Below are 18,208 nucleotides of genomic sequence, written 5' to 3' on the forward strand. Positions count from 1 at the left end.
CCAAAATGCAATCGGATAGCAAACTACTATAAAATGTTAACTACTAAATGCTATGGGGACTGTATCCAGTGCCAGTTCAGCCTAATGGGGTACTAGGTAAGCCCCAATGTGTACCCTCCCCTTAGCAACTGTATCCATCATTCCATCATACTGTTGGGTTTGCTTTAAATCAGCAGAGAGACCTCGGACAGGACAGCGGTGTCTTAGCAAAATAATAACACTGAATGAGAGATGTTGGGTAAATGAGCAAATAACATACAAATCCAATCAAGTCTAATAAGATTATTTTATTTCGGTAACTTTAATGACACCGTAAGAGGAATAACAATAACAACTGTTCACTGGATAAACCTATAAAATGAAAATATTCTGACCATGGTCATGAAATAATGTGTGGATTCTGTTGCCTATCCTGTGTATAAGCTGTACACATTGTATGTTCTTAACTCCCATGATCAGTGGCAGTACATTAGTACACACTTCTGTCACCTCATAAAAACTGTGACATTATCTAAGGCACTTATTAATAAGCTACAGTGTTCTTCCCATAAAATGCATGTTTTTTTTTAAAAACAAAAAACCCTGTAAAAATAAAGTCCATTAAACAAGGGTCAATCTATTGTACACTTTACTTACGGTAATTAAGATAAAATTAAAACAGTGCAATCAGAAGAGCTATTTGGTGCACCTGTGATTCCCAGTGCCCTCAATTTAAAATCTGATTAATGACAAACTGTTAGCTTTCTCTTACATAACTACAGTAGTTAGTTTAAAGTCTATATAATTTTTTTTTATCATTCTGCATGACAGCGAATCACCATCAGAAGGTTACTAATAATTTGTTCTATATTTGTTGAGCTTGCATAGTGTTTTCTAGAATATAGATAAGGATTTATGAGTGTTGACAAGCCCCACGCATAAGCATTTAGGGCTGTAGGTGTGCGCAGTGCCAGGGGATTCTCCTGACTTCCTGAAATAGCCTCTCTCTCACTGTTTCTCTCCTCCCATAACGCGGCAAGGACAGAAGTCTCCTATCATTTGTATATTGCATTGTCCTTTACCACAAGTCTGTTATCCGCACAATAAACCCTTCTCACATGCGAATATTGCCCTTTTCCCTACTAGCCCCAAGAACTGCTGTCTCTACCTAGTATGAAAGAAAAACATGCATGTGAGAGAGTTTGGGTGTTATTAAAAATCAAATAATAAAAAAGCTCCTATGTAAACTCAAAGCAGCAAGAAGCAAAATCCTTATACAATATTGTGGTTGTTATAGTTCCTTTTGTCTGGCTGGACAAAACATTTTACCTCATAGCAATTACAGTTGTTGGTCGCTAAAATAACATTTAGGTTTTAAGACGTTTGCGTTCTAATTAATGTTTATTATCATTTAGACAGCAGGGTCCATCATTTTGTTTCCCATCTTACTATAAATGAACTTTCTTTTAATCAGGTACTGGCAACACATATGAACTGCAGTCACAGCTTGTGGTCTCTGCGTGACAGATTGTTTATATTTATATGAGAGTTATACATAGTAGTAATGTTATCTGTAATGGCACTTTAGGATATGGAGCAGGCTGCAGCCCTTGTGGCAGACATCTTGGACACTTCAGCGTCTTGCCATGGGAGAGGATGATCGGCTGTCTCTTCCTCCCTGCAGGATAAGAAAACACAGTCACTGGTCAGAATGATTCTTTCAAATATGTGGGCAGATGTATTAAGTCTTACCAAGAGATAAATTCAAGTGTGATAAAGAGAGATAAATGTCCAGCCAATCACCTGCTAACTGCCATGTTACAGGCTGTGTTTGAAAAAAGTCAGTAAGCAGCTGATTGGCTGGATGTTTATCTCTCTTTATCACCCTTGCATTTATCTCTTGTTAAGGTTTAATACATCTGCCCCATGGTCAGGTACTGACATTGACCTCTGATATTTATTTATTTACAGTTCCTGCAGCAGATTGTGTTGGCTTTACAATTTTAAACAGAGATAAAACAAGCAAGCTTACAATCTATAGGGTGAGTTTTCAGGGAACGCTTGAAAGTTTGGAGGCTAGCTGAGAGTCTTATTGTGCATGGAAGGGCATTCCATAGGGTGGGGGCAGCCCAATGAAAGTCCTGTAATAGTGAATGGGAGCTAGTGATCCGTGCAGAAGAGAGATGCAGATCTTGTGCAGAGCGGAGTGGTCGAAAGTGGTAATTATTTTGAGATAAAAGCATATCATCAAAGCGTTTTAATTATTTAAAACGGGGACACCTATGTGACCCTAATGTCAGGCTGTAAATCCAAACCCATACTTGCAGATTGCAAATAAAGCAATATATGGTACTTATGTAGTATCTGGGCGTCCGATTTTGTGATTGTATGCCTTACCTTAAGGCATACAATCAGATGCGATGCAATGCGATTTGATGCGATTTTGCATAGGATTCAATGTTAAGAAGGTCCTGTTCATTTTCCCACTATCCAAGTGGGCATAGAGTTGATTTTATATAGCGTGGCGAGCGCAGCGAGCCACCGAGCCCGAAGCATGGCGAGCGAACGCATATTTCTTAAAAAGTATTCTGTGTCCCCTCGCGGGGCTCGCTACGCTCGCCACGCTTCGGGCTCGGTGGCTCGCTACGCTCGCCACAGGTTTATATCCAACTCCATGCCCACTTGGATAGTGGGGAAAGGAAAAGGACCCCTTTTTCCCATTGAATTCTATGTTAAAATGGACTCAGACCATTTTAACATTGAATCCTATGGAAAAATCTTGACCATCGCATCGCATACGATTTGGTCGCATGCGATGCGATGCGATCCGATTTCTAAATCAGACGCCCAGATACTACATAAGTACCCAATATATAATAAATTACTAAGCCCGCTTGAAGCAAATGCTTAAAAAGCTAGTCTGCTACCTTGTGATTTCCTCTGTGTTTGTGCATGTGTGAGAGAGAAAGAGATGTAGTTTCACTCACTGCCAACAGATGGCAGTGTTTCAGAGATACACAAACAGACACTAGACATATATATATATATATATATATATATATATATATGTGTGTGTGTTAACATCCCCCTAGGGTACATATCTACCCCATGGGGTGATTATTAAAGCTTGAAGAGAGATATAATTGTGTGAGAAATAAAGTACAAATCAATTATTATTATTACCAGCCATTTATATAGCGCACACATATTCTGCAGCGCTTTACAGAGCATATTTGAACAGTCACATCAGTCCCTGCCCCAGTGAAATTTATAATCTATATTCCCTACAACTATATTCAGCTCATGTCACTTTTTCAAACACAGTCTGCAAATTTAAGGCAGAAGCTGATAGGGTTGTACTTTTACATTTATTTTGCAGAATTGAGAATATAAATAATAGGAATATAAAATCTGCAAGTTAATTACAGACTCTCCAAGGAGGAGACATAGGGCCTTATTCTGGTTCACTCCTAGAGGCAAATTCCTTCTCAAATGGACAAAACCATGTGCATTGCAGGTGGGGCAGATGTAACTTTGGGTGGGGATTTTCTTCAAAGTGAGATCTATATTACAGTGTAAAAATAAAGCAGTCAGTATTTTCCTTGCACATAAATAAAATAACTCACCCAAATCTAATTCTCTCTGCACATGTTACATCTGCCCCCTGCAGTGCACATGGTTTTGTTCATCTGAGAAGGAATTTGCCTCTGAGAGTGAACCAGAATAAGGCCCATATTCTGGGCTGGCCCGAGACTAACATCACAATAATGATTTTTTTTTTTTTATGTATAGCCTAGGTTTACTTCACGCTGTGGAAAACTGCAAAGAATTTGACTTAAGTTGAGAAAACCATATTAAATTGCCAATTTACTAATTTTACTAGTTAATGTAGAAATTAATTTCAAGTTTTATATCTAGATAGTCTCATTTCTTCTGAGACTTAGGTGCGTACACATGGTGAGATTGCACTTTCTCAGTAGTGGTAGTAATGGTTAAGAAAGTGACTTTTGTGGAATAACTTTTACATCTCCAAATATATTTTCAGGTCAATGCTCCTATTTGCAGTAATAAATGTAAGAATGTGTTTCCTGAACTGCTGCTTCTGCTCTGTACTGCCTTTTGTTTCCCTCTGTATTATACTCCTTAGAAATGAATGTCCTTGGGGCACTTGCTGTCCTCAGAATACAATAGGAGATTTCACTCTCCAGTTCTGTAAATAACTGCATGAAGTACTGTAAAAGATGTCTCAGTTTAAACTGCGCTGCTGTGAAATAATACCAGCTTTGCTGTGATCTAACAAGGAAACATTGCACTAGTGATATTTACAATCAGCTATTACTAGAATGTAACATAATTAATAGGAAATAATGACAAAAAAGGAATAATATTTTCAAAGATTTACTTAAAAATTATTTGTCAAAATGTAAAAGAAGAAATCCCCAAATAATCCCATATTATGTAGTACTGTTACCACAGTAATATCATGAGCATCCCTGAAACCAGTTTTGGATATATAATTTGCATTTCTAAATAAAAAAAAAAATCTAAGATAAAAGAAAACAAGATGAATTGTGCATCTAATGCTGGTAACAATAAGATCCTGATCTAACAATAAGATCCTGGTTTGAGCAAATGAGAGAATTTTTTTTTTTAACCGTTTTTACAGTAAACTATTATTCACAAGGCTGACTAGGCTGAAACCTTGGGGCTCTGCAAGAACTAGGGGCCAGTCACCTGCACACTAGAGCTCCAAGCTTAAAGACATTTTACACTTAGCCCAATAGCAAGGCACACATGTAGTAACATAAGGTATGTTTGAGATAATTGGGGAGGGGGTGAGACACCGGACAGATATATTAAAAGAGATAAGAAAATGAAGGACAATTGTGCTGAAAGAAAAGAGGTCAGCAGACTTTCAACTGCGCATCAGCATCTATGAATACTGAAAGTGCAAATGATGGTGTAAGTGCTGCTTCTGTGCTGCAAGGGGCCCAAAATACTTCAAAGCCTAGGATCCTGGACATGGGGTAATAAGGCCCTGTTTAGAACCGTGTGTCAGCTTTTGTTTATCAGCTGGCTCTTTGGAGAGCTGCACTTGTGTACGTTACACAGAGAACATGAGGTCACCTTGTTTAGACTGAAGGCCCATACACAATGGGATGATTCTGAGCTGAAAGCGGCTCACTTTTACAGTTTGAGATGCTTTCAGCTCAAAAGCCACCCAGTGTGTATGGCCTGGCGGTTAGCACTGATGCGCGCTCCCACATCATCACTGGCCATGCTACTCATTTGCTGGTATTACCAGCAGATGAGCGATGGAGTGGACGGCTTTCCATAGTGCCCTGCTATGGAAAACTGTCCACTTAAGCAAAATTCGTTTGAATGGGGAAAAATCATTAAAAAAATGCCCAGTGCATTATGCACCTTGAAGCAGTTTTTCAAATCTATATAGGAAATATGTAAATCATTCTGAGAGTGGCCAAAAAAACAAAACTGTGTGTTTATGCAGATTTGCATGCATTTGACTCTTGTGCCTGAGTGTGAGGTGGGATGTGGGGGTTGTGGGCAGGACAAACATAGTCTGAGTACACTATGGGCATGTTCATGTGTTTGGAAGCATATGTGGGCTAGGATAAAGATGTACTGTATTTGGAAGCATACAATGCAGATAAGAAACACTTGGCCCATCTAGTCTGCCCAATTTTACCTCTTGGTAACCACAACACTATTTGATCCTTAAGCCAAGATACACACAGGGTGACCCAGTCTCCGTACTGGGCAACGGGCTTAAGCATGATCGCTCAGCACACATCGCAGGACACCCGCGATGCACACAGCGATGCTCTGTGTCGAGTGATCTGTGCATCGCGGGGCTTTGCCTATTGTTTATAGGCAAAGCCCCCATGATCTAGCAGGAAAGACCATGCAAGCACTGCCTTTTACTGCAGGTGATGGCGTCACTCAGGACCGCGCATCGCCATTGCTGCAGAGGGACCCGTGCTCCATTTCTGGTCAGATCAGTTAGTACCACTTCTGACCGGAGGTTATTCCACTTATCCACTACCCTTTCTGTAAAGTCATTTTTCCTCACGAACGTATTATCTTCCCATTTCAGCATGTGTCTGTGTGCCAGATGCACTAAGCTTTAAAAAAGGGGAGAATGATAAGCCACCAACCAATCATCTTCTAATTATCCTGTTACAGGCTAGGTTTGAAAAATGACAACAGCTGATTGGCTGGTTGTTTTTCACTGTCCACCTTTTTGAAGCATGATGTAAAGAGGCCACATATGTTACTGGTGCTGTTTTACATGCAAAATTTTACAATTTATAAATATTTTGATGTATACGCTTCTGCAGAGGGGGTAAGTAGGTTGTATTAATTGTAAATGCAGTTTTTACAAGCAGCTTTTGTGTGTAAATTGCATCCAATAAGCATCCAGCCATATATACTGTACATGTAAGCATGGGAAATATGTTGCCTGTTCTAGCAAAGCTGTATGTACTGTATAAATGGTTAGAAATGCAGCATTTACTTTTTATCACAGAGTACAATGTTGATAAGCAGAAAAATACAATTTCAGTTTTGGGGTTGGTAAACATTTTCCCTCTAACTTCGGCAAATTGTTCCTAAACAGTAAATTTATACCCACTGGAGGCTCCTACCATGGTGTAGGTGGGCGGCTGCTGCCTGCTAGCCTTGATGCCTGGTGTTGTCGGCTTTCCCCCACTGCCGGCTAAGTCCCAGCACCTATGCAATGTAGATGCAACGGGCCCGGCACAAAATCCGCGCTTCTATAGACTGCATCAACTGCAGCCCATAGAAGCCGGCTAGGGCTGAGAATTGGGCATGGAGTGGCTTCATACAGGAAGCCAGTTCTCTGCTACTCACAGCCCAGTCTGGCAAAATCCCAGCTTCTATGGACTGCACCAGGTGGGGCACTTGCCTTGGTGCCCCCCCCCCCCCCCCCCCAAATCCGCCTCTGCCCAAATCTAACTATCTCTGCTCATGTTACATATGCCCACCTGCATTGCAACATGGTTTTGTTTATTTGCCCTAAGTTCTGAATTAAGCCTTATCCTATAATAGTCTCAAGACAACACAATAAGGTACTGTATGCCTAAGTTTAATTGAAAGAGAAATCAATCTAACATATATTTTCTTTCTTTGATCTTTATTATTTGCTACTTTGCTTTTTGTTGCTTCTGTTTTCTGAGTCTGTTTTTTTTTTATAAATTGACTACTTTGTTATAGAATCACTCATTTTACATTGAATCTATCATTACACTTTGATGTTGAACAAAGCTCACTTCTGTTTTTCAAAAGAATAATTATGATAATAATTGATCGTTTTTTAAACTTTTATTTTCATTTTTCTATGGACTGTGCCGTCACCGAGCCAAATTTAGTACAGCAATTTGTTCAAATGATAGGACTATTGGCAATGAATAATAACTCTTTTTATGCTTTAAATGATAATAAATGATAATGTTTTGTCAGCAGTTATTTTGAAAAAAATTACCTAAAGGGAAACATCACTGTAGGGTATAAATTATAAATTATAAAGCTATTATAAGATGACATGCATAGAAATAGAGATTTTTTAATTTGTGGCAACAATCTAAATTTCTTAATTAACATTTCTTTATACTGAAGTTAATTCAGGAAGACCTTTCTCTAAATATATTCAAATATTTTTGTAGATCCAAACTATACAAAGGGCTTCAGGACAGGGGATTTGATGGACGAATGCTCTTGCCAAACTCAGCATAGCAAAGTCAGACAATAACTGAGCACCATCTGCACTAATCTTCTCCTGAAAACCAAATCCTTGTACATTGATGTGAAAAACTCAAAACAATATTTAGCAACTTTTAAAGCAATTATCTCTGGAAATATTTGCGGTCACATTTTGCCTAACTACGGATGTATGAAGATTGGATGGAGAAGACTCTTGTTATGCTTGGTGCACTAATACAAGCATTCTGACCTCCTGTATGTGTAGCAAACCGCACCAAAACAATATAAGGATAACATAAATTTACTGATTAACCCTTTGCAGTCCAATTTTTTTTTTTTAAGTCAAACAGTATGGTTTAAATTGTAGTTTTTGTATTTTTTTTTTTATTGAAGAATGGTCTACATTGGGCGATGTTGATGTTCTTATTTTAATGTGGCTCTCCATTGGATCTGCTACTAGCGCTAGGGCTGTTGAGCCTGACTAGACGTTGGACCTGAAAGGTTTAATTTTAACACAACAAAAGCAACATCTCTGTGGAAGGGAATTCCGTTAGATAGAAGAAATGTGGGACTATGCGCTAGAGATATCAATGTGTGTGAAAAACAATTGATTAATTCCCTTAAAGCTGCAGTGCAACAATGTGGCTACCATATTGTTTGGCTAACTCTGGTCATTTTTTCTTATATTGGTCATCATTACTGCTTATATTGTATGTGAAAGTTGTGGTACTTCTTTACTTTCACGGCGCCAGCATGGCGCCGCGCGTCAGAGTCCCCTTGCGGGGCTCGCTTCGCTCGCCCGCGCTGCGGGCTCGGTGGCTCGCTACGCTCGCCACGCTAATTAAAATCAACTCCATGCCAACATGGATAGTGAAGGTATGAACTATCCATGTTGGCATGGCGTTAACTCCGTTTATTTAACTTAATTAGTGGCGAGCGTAACCCGGAAGTACGCGCGGCGCCATGCTGGCGCCGTGAAAGTAAAGAAGTACCAAAGTTGTTTATTGACGTGTTTTAACATGATCTAGGTGTATATGTATACATATAAATTTGTGTATTTTTATTAAAAAAAAACTCTTTTTAAAAAATATTCTTAATTAAAATACTAATAATTCCAGTTTTTCGCAGTGCTGCTTGCTTTTTTTGAATTCCTTTAGATGCAGTAATTTACAGTAGGTTGGTAATTCAATTAGAGCCTGCTGCAGTTAACAAGGATTTACTTTCAAGTCCGACAAGTCTCTCAAAAGAAATCAGAGGGAAATTGCCTGTTTGCTGGTGATGTAAATTTTGCAACCCATAGCTCTGGTTAACACACAAGTTAGCGGGATAGTAATTTAATGGGAGCCATGGGAGTTAAAGCCTGAGGATATCACTCTCTTTCTCCCACTTTAAAATACTGCAGCCATTTGACTCTCTAAACCCCCTCCCTTATGTAGTTAAGAAAATCTTGAAATCATCAGAGAAATATTTCCTAGTGTTAGGATTGTCACCAGTAGTGAGCCCACACTCTCTAAAACCCCTATTAAACTAAACATCAAACTACCGGATGAAGCAGTTCTATCCGGTAATTTGTTCAGTGTAAACAGGTCAATCCGGGTCTTAAATCCCGGGTCACCGACCCTGCTTTTTTACCAGGGTTGACCCTTTTACACTGAAGAAATACCTGTGTAATTCAGTAAATTACCGGGTTGACATTTTGAACCCGGTAATTTGATGCTCAGTGTAAAAGAAGGTCAGACTGCACCCAGCAAAATGACCCAGCACTCAAAATGCCGGGTAATTGGCAGGACGCAGGTCTCAAAGGGATATAATTGAATTGGGAGAGGCAGTTGGTCCCTGGGTCTTCAGCTACTTCCCTGCCTTGGCAACATTTCATAGTAAGTTGTCTAGAGAACAGAAAATTAGCTTTAAGTGTGTGCTACAAGTAAAACGAACCAGGCCTGAGTCTGCTGATATTCAATTTGTACTTTGCATCATAACTAAAGCACATCATTGTGGTCTTGCTCAATTCATATTATCGTCAATGTCTATACTCATATTATTGCACATATAAATGAAACCTTTTCTACTTTTACACAGTAATATATTTACTGCAGTACAATATTCAGTGTCAGCAACGTGTGAGTTGCTGAATAAGCAGTCTCCAGGATTTACGGCTGTTCCATCGGGAACCTAGTACTGCTATCATTTCCAGCAGGGTGCTATGATCGAGCGCAGTCACCAGCAATCCTGCAGAATACCAGCAGCTAGAACAGCCAACCAGTACAGAATAATTATATTATAAGTATGTGAAAGCCATCATCATCCCCACATGTATTCCAAAGCTAAGCAACAAGATATTAAAAGTGGAAAGAAAAGAAGTATGCCAGATAGACAAGGGTGTGCGGATGGCTTTATTCCACATCTATACATTATGTAAGGAAGGGACACAAGGTACATTCAAATAAGCTAAACTCTGGGGAATAATTGGCGAGGATTGCATGTCTAGCTGGGCAGCTGAATTATTCACAAAGATGATGCCTTATTATCCGCCGCCATGCTGCTCTTCTGATAATCCTCAGTGTATGAGGTGAGAGCTACTTATCTGTGCCAGACGAAGACATGAAGGCCCATAGAGAGGGGACAGTCACTGTACTTCTGCCCTTACGCCCATTATTTACTACTAATTCTGGTACTGAAGTCTTACTCTTATGCCTATTATATACTAGTTTATTATATACTGTACATAGATCTCTGACATAAGGCATCAATGTACTGTACATTTAGTCCCTACTGAATGCAACATTTTGTCATACTCGTATATTGCAGAGATATCCCAGTTGTGACTTATGTATATTGGGGCAGGAGGAGGGGAAGTTAATTAACCATTATGGGGGGGGGGGGGGATACTGTACCCTGGGCCCCCCTTTGCTAGGTGGCCCCTCGGCAGGAGTACACTGAGCATTCTAATACAGACGTGTGCACTGATGAAGCAAACTTATGCTTTTGGACAACAGCATATTCATGTTATCGGCTATATCTTTATACAACTTATATGACCCATGATCAGCCTGAGAAAAGGAAAGGTGACATATTTCCATACCTAAGGGATAATTAAGCCCTTTTCTAAAAAAGTTAAGTTATGATCAAAGGCATGCGCACGGGGGGTGCACAGACCTCCTAATGACCGGCGCTCCCCGCACGATTGCTGCACCTCCTTTAGAACGGCAGCAGCAGTATTGTAGTCCCCGACTTCCCGCTGCTGCCCGCCCACCCACCTGTGTACAGCAGCCTGTACAGCATCCTGCAGCCTCCTTCATGTCCGCGCATGTCCCCCATTGATTGGTGTCCCACCGATGTGCAGGATCTCAACAGCAGCGGGATACCAATCAATGGGGGCCATGCGCGGACATGTGCATTATTTTCTTCCTGGTGACAGAATTGCCCACCATGCTGTCCCTCTCCTGGACATGTGCGGGATGCTGCTATAGCTGCTGGAGATGGAGAGTGAGTGTCCCAGGGATGGCCACCAGGGAGTTGGCATGTTTGCTCAAGCTGCAGGGGGGAGCGGGGGGCGTGGAGACTTACTCAGATATAGATGGCCCTAGGCATAGGCATTCCATGCCTAGGGCCGGTTCAGATCAGGGTTGGATTGTGTCACCAGCAAATATCTTTCTCAGATAATCCCTTTCAGGTCCCGCTTAAATGATCCCCATCTGATACATAGTTCTGCAGCTGTGATTGTGTCTGAGACTTCGTCTCCTGGCACACTGCGTCTCCCCAGGGCAACGAGCCCGTAATCCCCCTGATGGGCAATGAGCATGTAATCCCCCCAGGGAAATGAGCATGTAATTATGGTGTGTGGCATAATGTGTAATGGGCATCACATATGTCAGTGTGTGATGGGCATCACAGTGTGTGGCATAATGTGTAATGGGCATCACAGTGTGTGGCATAATGAGTAATGGGCATCACAGTGTGAGACGCAATGTGTAATGGCCTCACGGTGTGAGGTGTAACGTGTAATGGGCATTACGGTGTGTGGCATAATGTGTAATGGGCATTACGGAATGTGGAATACTATGTTATGGGTGTGTGACGTGTAATACGGTGTAAATTTTTGGTGCGCGCGTTCGGCGCACACTGTACCTATTTTCCATGTTTTACAAAAATGTGTTAAGCCCTGGCATAATGTGTAATGAATTATGGTGTGTGGCATTATGTGGAATGGGCATTATGGTGTGTGGCATTATGTGTAATAGGCATTACAGTGTGTGGCATTATGTGTTATGGGCATTATAGTTTCTAGTATGTGTGGGAGGGAATGATTAATTCTGAAGTGCATATACATAAATAAGTCACCTTCTATTTAGTTTGCATTGATGCCCAGTAGGCGGTTATGGACACGCCCAGTAGGTGATGATGGACACGTCGAGTAGGTGGTGATGGAGACGCCCCTCCAAGGGTGCACCCCCTAAGAAAATGGGCCGCGCATGCCTATGGTTATGATAGCACATTCTCCATTTTGCATGTCTATGCAAAACACTATGGATCATGGCTGCTAAAAAAACATTCATAATTTTTTTGTTCTATATTGATTTCAGTGGCAGTTTTTACCTATGGGCTGCAGGCTGCAGGTAAAATCCATCACTGAAATGAAGCCAGATGCAGTCTGTGAGACTGCACTGGCTTCCCTGTGGCTCGAAGTGACTTCCTATTGGTAGTCCAACCTGCCAGTCACCAAGGCAGTCCCATTGGGAGGTATTCCCTCCCCCCAGGATGCATCTATGGGCTGCTGTGTGACAGCCCATAAAATCTGCTCATGCACCGTACCTGCGTCGGTGGCAGCGGCATGGGGGATGCCAGTATTGTGGCCAGCAGGAGCCCCCCTCCTACCATAAGGTAGGAGCCGCCACTGATTAATTTCCATTTATATGTATTGCTCAGCACAAAGCTTCCATCGCCCCGTGTGTAGGCCCCATTAGTTACAGTGAATGTGATGCATCTATTAATAATAGCTAAGGTCAAATGAGCAAAGTAACAGCTAAAAGTGCTAACGTGTATAATCAGTGTGTTCTGATGTCAGCACATACGCTCTGGTTAGATTTTACAGAACAGTCAGTGGACAGGATACTTATTACACATTACAGAAAGCACTGTAAGAAGCAATGTCCTCATCCTATTTTGTGCCATATAATAATACTGATGAAATACGTGATACTGAAGTAATGTCCGGCTCCTGTTACAAGTGACCAAATGAAGGCAAGGGTAATAGCCTAGGATAGCACATATTTCATCCTATTGTACAAAACAGTAGTGAGAACTATAAAAGCAATATTACCAAGTTAAAGATCCTGGAGAGGGTTCCTTGGCCATCTCTGTGTGCATCCTTGTATCCCTTAAAGGATGATTTGTGGTGGTGGTGGTGATGCTCCAAGAACCTGGGACTGGATCCTCCATAGGCACCCTTATGGCTTTCACCCCCCTACATTGAAATACATAGATATGTTATCATCATCATCATCATCATGTATGTAAGGTATCCACTAATAAACCCCAAAAATAATAGATAAATGACTGCTCCAAGATAAGCACATCTTATACCTTGAAGAAAATAAATAAATAAATAAAATCAGCGCATTAAATGGATTTCTTTACAAGAATCTGAAAAAATAAATAAAAATAAACAGGTGTATTAGGAAATCAAACATACGGTGAGATGGAACATACTAAATGGACCATGAATGCATTCCTGCTTATGTAAATGGTAGCTATAATGCAACACACTCATATTCAAATATGAGCTACTATACTTATTTGTAAAGTCAAAGGAATTCTATCTCATTAGACAGAAGAGTAACCTCAGATAACTTTCCTTATACTGGGTACACACTTCCCGATTAACTGTATCAGCGGTGCATCGGGAGAACGATAAAGTGCATACACACTGACTGATATCATTCATGTAGTTCATGTAGTTGCTGGTGATATTGCCAGATTGAGCTGCATGTACCGACATCAAGGGGGGGAGGGGTCATTAATGAAGAAGTTCAGAAAATATTACATTGTGTCATCCTTAGGTTCAGTTATGTGATGAGGGACAGGATTTGCTTTTGTTTGTACACATATTTTATGATTGGAAGCCACCAGCATTGGTTTTGCCTATTACATTGACCATAATGAATTTTAATTGGTCCTGGACCACCCTACTGGGGCACCCCTGCAAGTATGCTGATACCTCAAGGTGTCACGGCACACAGTTTGGGAACCTCTGACCTAATGCAATAATGTTACTCAGGAACCATCATGAACACGGCACGAGGCAATAATGACGTGGATGGATTCACCACTGAGACCACTATCTACATAGTAATGTTCTTTCCACAAAAACATTAGTACAATAGGAAATCAACTCCTTTTACTTGGATGAAGGTTATTATCATGTGATTGTTATTAATGGAACAATCTATCTGCTACACTGTATCCCTGTCAATGAATGAGAGGTGCAGTCACATACACATGTGTGTATGTGACTGCACCTGGCATTCACTGATACAGGATTAATGCTTGTTATTTAATGTCAGACTGCCCTAATTAGGTCACCACAGTGAAATGTGGCCTTTAGAATACAGCAAATTATATGCAGGCTATTCCAGAAAGATCTGCCTGATACATGATGTTTTGTGTTATATTTCGTTTTTTATTAAAGGGGAAGAAATATCAAACGGAATACCATTAAATATTAAACAGATCAAATCAAATACAAATCTTCCAAGATTTTGGAAACAATCATTATTGGCAACAAGAGAAAGAGGACATTTCATAATCTAGGTGCGTATTTATTACAGCATGGGGAGAGATAAAGTACTGACCAATTAGTTCCTGTTATTTTTCAAATACAACCTGTAACATGGCAGGAAGAAGCTGATTGGTTAGTACTTAATTTCTCTCCTCTTTAGACAGTACATAAGGTCGACAGGTATTAGACACAAGTTTGACATGACAATGGTCAACACACATTTGGTTGACACACTTTTTGGGGAGTTTCGACTTTTTAATACTTTACCATCCACCTGGACTATAATTTGAAATAGTAACCTGTGCTGAATGCAGCAGTAGCAGAACGAGGTACCTTGCCCGATGCAAACTAATTATGTCACTTGCGATTCTGGGCCGCCCGTATTCGCCGCATATCGCCGGGCTTCGCGTACTTACTAATTGCATATGCACCCACATATGCGATTAGTAATGCAAAGGACAGCTCTTGCGGTAAGAGCTGTCCTTTGCGATGCGTCTCTGGCACTGGACTTCTGGGTCTGAGACCGTGGAGTCTCTCCGCATATGCAAAGAGCGACAGCACTGGCCGCGGGGCATGCTGGGAGGGATCTGTGACGGATCCCTCACACATCGCTGCAGTAAGAAGCACATAGGCTTCTATAGGGAATCGCCAGCAATAACTGGCAATTCCTTCCGCAGCACTGACCAGGCAGGGGGGCATTGGAGCATATGGAAATGCGGTAAAAACCCTGATAATGAAGTTTTTACCGCATTTCTGTTTTAGAGCATCCCACCCTCTTTGAGGAAATGGGGAAGATAAAATGTTTGAGTTTTGAGAAGATTATGGTATAAAGGGTTGACGCCAAATGGTTGCTATGGCCAGGGTCAACATAAGCAAATGTCGATGTGAAAATAGTCAACGTGTTTTTTATATGTTTTTGCATGTGTCAATTTGTAGATTTCAGCACACGGACCCCAAATAAGTGCACTGTGTCCCCTTCTCTCAACATGGCTTGGACACTTTGCCATCTCCATTCTGGATGGTTAAGCATGAAAAAGTAAACAAAACCTCATGTCAAACCTGTTCATGTGTTGACCATTGCTGTATTGATCTTTTGCTTGTATCCACCTTGTCAAGGTTGACCTATACACTGTTAATCTCGTGTTAGAACCTATGATATAGGACAATTGGTTTATACCGCAGTCCACTCCCTTATGTTTCGGAGTGTTTTACGTAAATATTGCTTAATTCAGATCTGATCGCAGGGCAAATTTGTTCTCAAAATGGGCAAAACCATGTGCACTGCAGGTGGGGCAAATGTAACATGTGCAGTGAGAGTTACTTTTTAGTGGGGTGTGCTGAAACTGAAATCTATATTGCAATGTTAAGGTGCCCATACACTGAGCCGAGTTGGGCCGATTCCAACGAATAAGGGCGTCAAATTGAGTCAGTTTAATGTCCCCTCAGGTCCGATGTGCGGTTCCATGGGCATCAAACTTGAGTTGGTGGTTGGATCTACCTGACGTCCGACCACCCGACATGGGAACTCCCTCCCGGCAGTGAGCCGGGAGGGGAGCAGGGACTCATGCGGTCCATTACAACAAATTGTGATGGATCGTATGGGTCCCTGAAGCACGCTCGCGGGTATTAGGTGGCCGCACACTGCTGCGAGACATTGCAGTAGTGTATGGGCAACTTAAGGATACAGCAGCCAGTATTTACTCTGAACAGAAACGAAATAACTCACCCAAATCTGCACGTGTTTAATTTGCCCCACCTGCAGCGCAGCATGGTTTTGCCCATTTTGAGAACAAATTGGTCCTGCGATCAGGTCTGCGTTAGGCCCTTAGTTACGCTCTAGGGAATTTTCCCAGGAAAAAAGGTTTGAAGGAAATATTCTCACATTCACTTTGAGATTACAATGTGAACAATTTAGTATAATGAAAGTGCTCCAATTACAGAAATCTTCTGTCCTTTCCCACACACAGAGGACAAATATAAGATTTTCATAAAATGTACATTTTAGACAGAGGGCGTCATTCTGAGTGGGATGCTGTTTGCAATGCCAATATCCATGCAATTACTGTAGCTGGTGTAAGTACTGCACATGCAATGAGATGGATTTGTGACACTGCAAGCCAAAATCTAAGCAATTTATTTACTAAGATGGGAGTTCTATTGAAGATGGGATGTGCTATGGGCAACCAATCAGAATCTACTTATTATGTATTTAGCACCTTCTAAAAGATAATAGATACAATCTGATTGGCTGCCGATAGAAACATCCCATCTTCCATAGAACTCCCATCTTAGTAAATAAACCCCTAAGTATGAAGACCATTGGTTGTGGCATCACCATAAAGATGCTCCTGCTTCCGACTCAGTCAGGCCCATAGTACAGTAATCATTTTACCAGCACAGCAGCAAGTTGTCTTCTTGGTGCTTAATAGACAAAAACAGATACATTTGCCATGCAAACAGCAACCGCTTCATAGCAAGAAACCTTAAGGCCCCCATACATCAAAGTACCGATTCCCCAACCTGACTGGCACCACTGATTCACCATTGATCCACTGCCACCAATCGCTGGCAGGGATTATTGCTGATTGATGATCCATCAGAGAATCAGGGACATTAAACATGTTAAAATGCCCAGTTTGCACATTTAACATCCCCGATTCCCTGACCGGGCCATCAGGACTCAGGCTATTGTATGTGGTCTTTATCATACAGTTATCTTTAAATCAATGTATTTAATATGTCTATGTGTCAGTGAAGAGCATTTGTTCCAGCTGGGCTAGAGCAGAAATGTTTTAATGATAGCAAAGCTGGGAAGCAATAGCGTGAGAGCACCAGAAGCGTTGCTGTGAGGAACAAAATCATTCTGAAAAGATGGAGGAGAATAAATGTCAGTACAGCTTTACAGAGCGTTGGTCCAAGTGGCCAGAGTGGCTGAAAATGAAGATGTGGATTCATCACCTACCCAGCTAAATCTTGCGAGGGACAATCCTCTCTGCACAAGGAAAGAAACAGAAAAAGGTAACAAGATAATGATGGACATAATTGCACATGGAAAACAGAATTTCTCCCAGATTACACAATCACTTTAGTCATGACATTTTATACCAAATATCAGAATTTGTAGCACAGGAAATAGAGATGTACGGATATTAGAAAAGGATGTGAATGTTCAAATAGCTTTACTGTTTCAATCAGTGCCTTCAGCCATGTTTTAGGCCATCCTAGTATTTATTTGTTGTGCTCTTTCCTACAACACAAAAGCCAAATCTGTGGTATCTATTGCAAGGAGCACAGCAGAACTGTTTTGAATCTCAATCCATTCTTACCACAATTGCCTACTCTCCCGCAAGCTGCCGGACAGTCCCAAGCACCTGTGGGCATCTCCTGTGTCCCACCCACCTCCTAGAGAAGCGGGTAAGATAAGAAGATTTACAGGGGAACCCTGAAGCCAAATGGAGTGCACTCCAAAATGCAGCGCACTCACGAATCATGGCATTTTGTGGGAGAGGCCGAGTGATGTTCAGCACCTTCAGTGGCAACATGTGTCTCCTCTACAGGCATATCTCAGGGAGGAGAATGTTAATATAGACAATAAACTGTAAAAACATCTGGGTGGTAGCAAACCCCCCCACTAAAGTAAGATGAGGGATAAATAAGGTCTCAGAGGCCTTGCATTGCAGAGGAGCATGGACATAAGGGCCATCAAATATT

At 41.2% G+C, this 18,208-nt stretch overlaps 1 protein-coding gene across 2 annotated transcripts in view; it reads right to left on the minus strand.

Annotated features, from left to right (window-relative positions):
• Positions 1-267: 267 nt before the first annotated feature.
• Positions 268-18,208, minus strand: part of MBP (myelin basic protein) — a 182,661-nt gene continuing 164,720 nt past the window's right edge. For both annotated transcript variants that reach the window (XM_083187763.1, XM_083187762.1), the window contains exons 7-9: positions 17,460-17,489; positions 13,040-13,183; positions 268-1,657 (exon numbers count right to left, since the gene is read on the minus strand). In XM_083187763.1, coding sequence (XP_083043889.1) covers positions 1,613-1,657; positions 13,040-13,183; positions 17,460-17,489 — 219 coding nt within the window. In that variant the 3' untranslated portion in view covers positions 268-1,612. The remainder of the gene's footprint in view (positions 1,658-13,039; positions 13,184-17,459; positions 17,490-18,208) is intronic.

This window comes from Crinia signifera, chromosome 5, assembly GCF_055691185.1.
Source record: "Crinia signifera chromosome 5, ASM5569118v1, whole genome shotgun sequence".
Taxonomy (NCBI): Eukaryota; Metazoa; Chordata; class Amphibia; order Anura; family Myobatrachidae; genus Crinia; species Crinia signifera.